This window comes from Caloenas nicobarica, chromosome 15 (assembly GCF_036013445.1).
Source record: "Caloenas nicobarica isolate bCalNic1 chromosome 15, bCalNic1.hap1, whole genome shotgun sequence".
In the NCBI taxonomy this organism is placed as follows: domain Eukaryota; kingdom Metazoa; phylum Chordata; class Aves; order Columbiformes; family Columbidae; genus Caloenas; species Caloenas nicobarica.
The window spans coordinates 9,105,784-9,108,759 of record NC_088259.1 but is presented as its reverse complement, the minus strand read 5'-3'; the positions used below and the strand labels follow the sequence as shown (position 1 = coordinate 9,108,759).

General features: G+C 66.6%; 1 protein-coding gene across 1 annotated transcript; it reads right to left on the bottom strand.

The window, feature by feature from the left end:
* Nucleotides 1-835: 835 nt before the first annotated feature.
* On the bottom strand, nucleotides 836-2,702 carry FAM110A (family with sequence similarity 110 member A). The gene has a single exon (XM_065645776.1). It carries the CDS (start codon nucleotides 2,534-2,536, stop codon nucleotides 1,520-1,522), a length of 1,017 nt encoding a protein of 338 aa, XP_065501848.1. The 5' UTR covers nucleotides 2,537-2,702; the 3' UTR covers nucleotides 836-1,519.
* Between the last annotated feature and the right edge of the window lie 274 nt (nucleotides 2,703-2,976).

Genomic DNA, 2,976 nt, shown 5'->3' with positions numbered 1-2,976 from the left:
GCTGGACCTTGTCACCCACCTGTCACCGCCACGGTGCATGTGGCATTTGCTGAGCAGCACCCATGCCAGGCAGGCTGGGTCCCTGCACACGTGGAGCTGTTTGCAGCCATGGCCCCACCACCGTGGCTGGAGCCTGGGGGAGGCAGCAGCAGGGCTGGTGTCCTGGTGGGGTCCCCTGGCTGCAGGCACTGGTGGCTTTTGAGCCACCTTCCCCAGCAGCCACCTGCCCCTGTGGGATGCAGCAGCACGGTGGGGAGCAGGAGGATCTCACCGGCACAGGCAGGGGCTGTGGTGCCGTGCGAGGCTGCCCGGGGATTCCACACGGGTGTTTTTCATCTTCAAAGCACTCCCTGCACCCACTTTCATCCTTGCGCCTCCCCAACCCACCTGGGAGGTCTTGATATCGCTGCCCCATCTCGTAGCCCCACAGGAGCCAGGACTCAGCCAAGTTCCGTGCCGGAGCGGGGCAAGGAGGTGGGGGGGCTGCACGGTCGACACGGCACTGGCTGTGGCACAGAGGGGAATCCCACGGGCCAGAGCTCTGCCGGGACCTACCGGACCCAACCGCCATCCTTACCGTGCCCGCCGGGCCCCGCGCTGGCACGCCACGGCACAGCCCCCGTCACTCCCACCAGCACCCATCGCTCCCGCCGGCACCCGCCTCTTGGCACCGCCAGCCCCTGCTGAGCCCCAGAAGGTGCCAGCACCCTGGGAGTCCCTGCCCCATCCCAATCCACACCACCTCAAGAGACAGCAGCCCGCATAGCTTCCAAAGCACAGAGATTTACTACAACTGGTTGCATTATTATTATTTACAGATAAAACATCAGGAAAAACAGTAGAAATGAGAAAGAGACCAACAACCATCGTCTTCATAAATAGCAGGGCCCGGTGTGGCGGGGCTGTGTTCCCGCTGGCACCGGGAGGGAACACAAGCGCTCGCAAACACTCTCACACACAAGCAGCCCGGGGCTGCCCAAAGAGGGGTCGGGTTTGCCTCCCACAAAACACCCCACTGCCCCCAGACCACCAGCATTAAGATGGGGGCTGCCAGGAAATGGCCCCCACCCCAGGCAGCGTAGCTGCGTCCCTGCTCCTTGTATGGGGGGAGTCCCAGGGAGTGCTGGTAGGGGCAGGGCAGGCAGGAGCCTCTGGCAGCGCAGCCAGGATGACCACACACGAGGTCCTGCAGGAGCAGGCGAGAGGACGGTGTTGGGGACCGGCTGTACATGTGGGGGGACACATGTCCTCTGCCCTGCTTACGGGGACCTGGCTCCCAGTGCCGGCGCAGGGGTCTCGTGGAGCAAGAGCCAGCAGGAAGGATGCTCAGCCACCGCACCGGGGCTCTGCTGGTGCCACTGTGGCCCAGGAGACAGGGAAGCAAGTGGGGAGATGAGTTCAAGGGTCCTGTCACCGCTGAGAGGTCCCTGTTCCTCCCAGGGCACAGCCAGCACTCCGTGTCCAGTATCTCCTGCTCATGAGCAACTCGTCCCCAGCACTGGCCACCACGATGGCACTGCTACACGTTGGAGACCTGCTGGGGGTCCCTGGCCTGACGCAGCCCGTACAGCCACTTGATGACACGGGCGTTGCGCTCGATGACGGAGATGCCGTAGGGGACGCGCTCGGCCGGCCGCCCCTCCGGTGTGGCGACGCTGGGCGGAGAGCGGTCGCCCTCCGAGCTGGCCGTGCTCACGCTGTGAAACTTGAGGGACACGATGTCGGAGCTGGCGCGGGCGAAGCGCTCAGCACCCATGTCCTGCACCTCTTCGGGATCGAGGCCACAGTAGTTGAAGAAGCGTTCCAGGTCGGCGGTGGCCCGCGAGAGCCGGTCGCTCAGGTCCGACTTGGAGCGGTGCAGCAGCGGCTGCCGGCGGGTGCTCTCAGGGCGGGCGGGCGAGCTCTGCGCAGGGGTTACAGGCCGCCCCCCCAGGACAGGGGACATGGGCACCGGTGTCACCTGGCCCTGCGGAGCCCCGCAGGGACGGACGTCCACTCTCCGCACAGCTACGTTGCCAGGGGGCTTGGTGGCAGCGGGGCTCTCTGGTGGTTTGTTGGCACCCTCTGCCCTGCCACCTGGTGCCGCCGGTGCCTCCACCCTCCACTTGTGCTCCCGGCCCAGTGGGCTCTCTACTTTGGGCAAGGGGCTGTCACAGAGGTTGATGAGGTTGTTGAGGATCTCCAGGTCAAGCGAGGTCTTCGTGCCACCGGCCTCAGCGCAGCGCGGCCCCGGGGGTGCCCTGCGGCTGGGGGTGAGCACGGCCCGGCGCACCCCTGGGGTGAAGAGGGGCTGCTTGAGTAGCGGTGGCTTCACTGGCTCCTGCTTGGTGCTGGCGACCTGCTGGCTCTTCACGTACTTGGCCTTGTCAGCCTCCAGCCTTTCCACAGCGCTGGGCTTCCCGGCGCCTGGCTCGGCTCGCCGGCGGAAATACGCGGGGCCCTTGCTAAGGATGCGGACGGGCATGGCCGAAGTGAAGGGCGCCGTCACCATCACCCCCTTCATGGCGTCACCGGCTTGCAGAGCCTCAATGGGCATCCTCCGCAGTGGCACCAGGGCGCGGGGTGGGCGGCCGCCACGGGCAGCGAGGGGCTCACACGCTGTCAGCTGCAAAGAGGGGCTGGAGTGAGTGGTGAGGGCTAGCAGGTGCTGCCTGCTCCCTGCCTGCACTCCGGCCCCTCGGGCAGACAAAGGCTGTGCGGGGCTGTGCGGTGCCGCACTGTCTGCGCTGGCCGCGCCAGGATTCCTATTTGAAGGCAGGGACCACGCCTCCGCCTCCGCGGTGGCCTCCCTGAAACGTCGCCCAGCCAATCCGCACAGCAAGCCTGCTTCAAACTGCACCCCGGCCAATGGCGCCGGTGGGGAGGGCGCCCCGGCAAGGGGCACCCCGGGGAGCCAGGCTGGGGTGCAGAGAGGTGTCGGTGCCCTGGTGCCCCTTGCTGATGCTCTGCCCACACCGCCAGTGCCCAGGGCAGCAT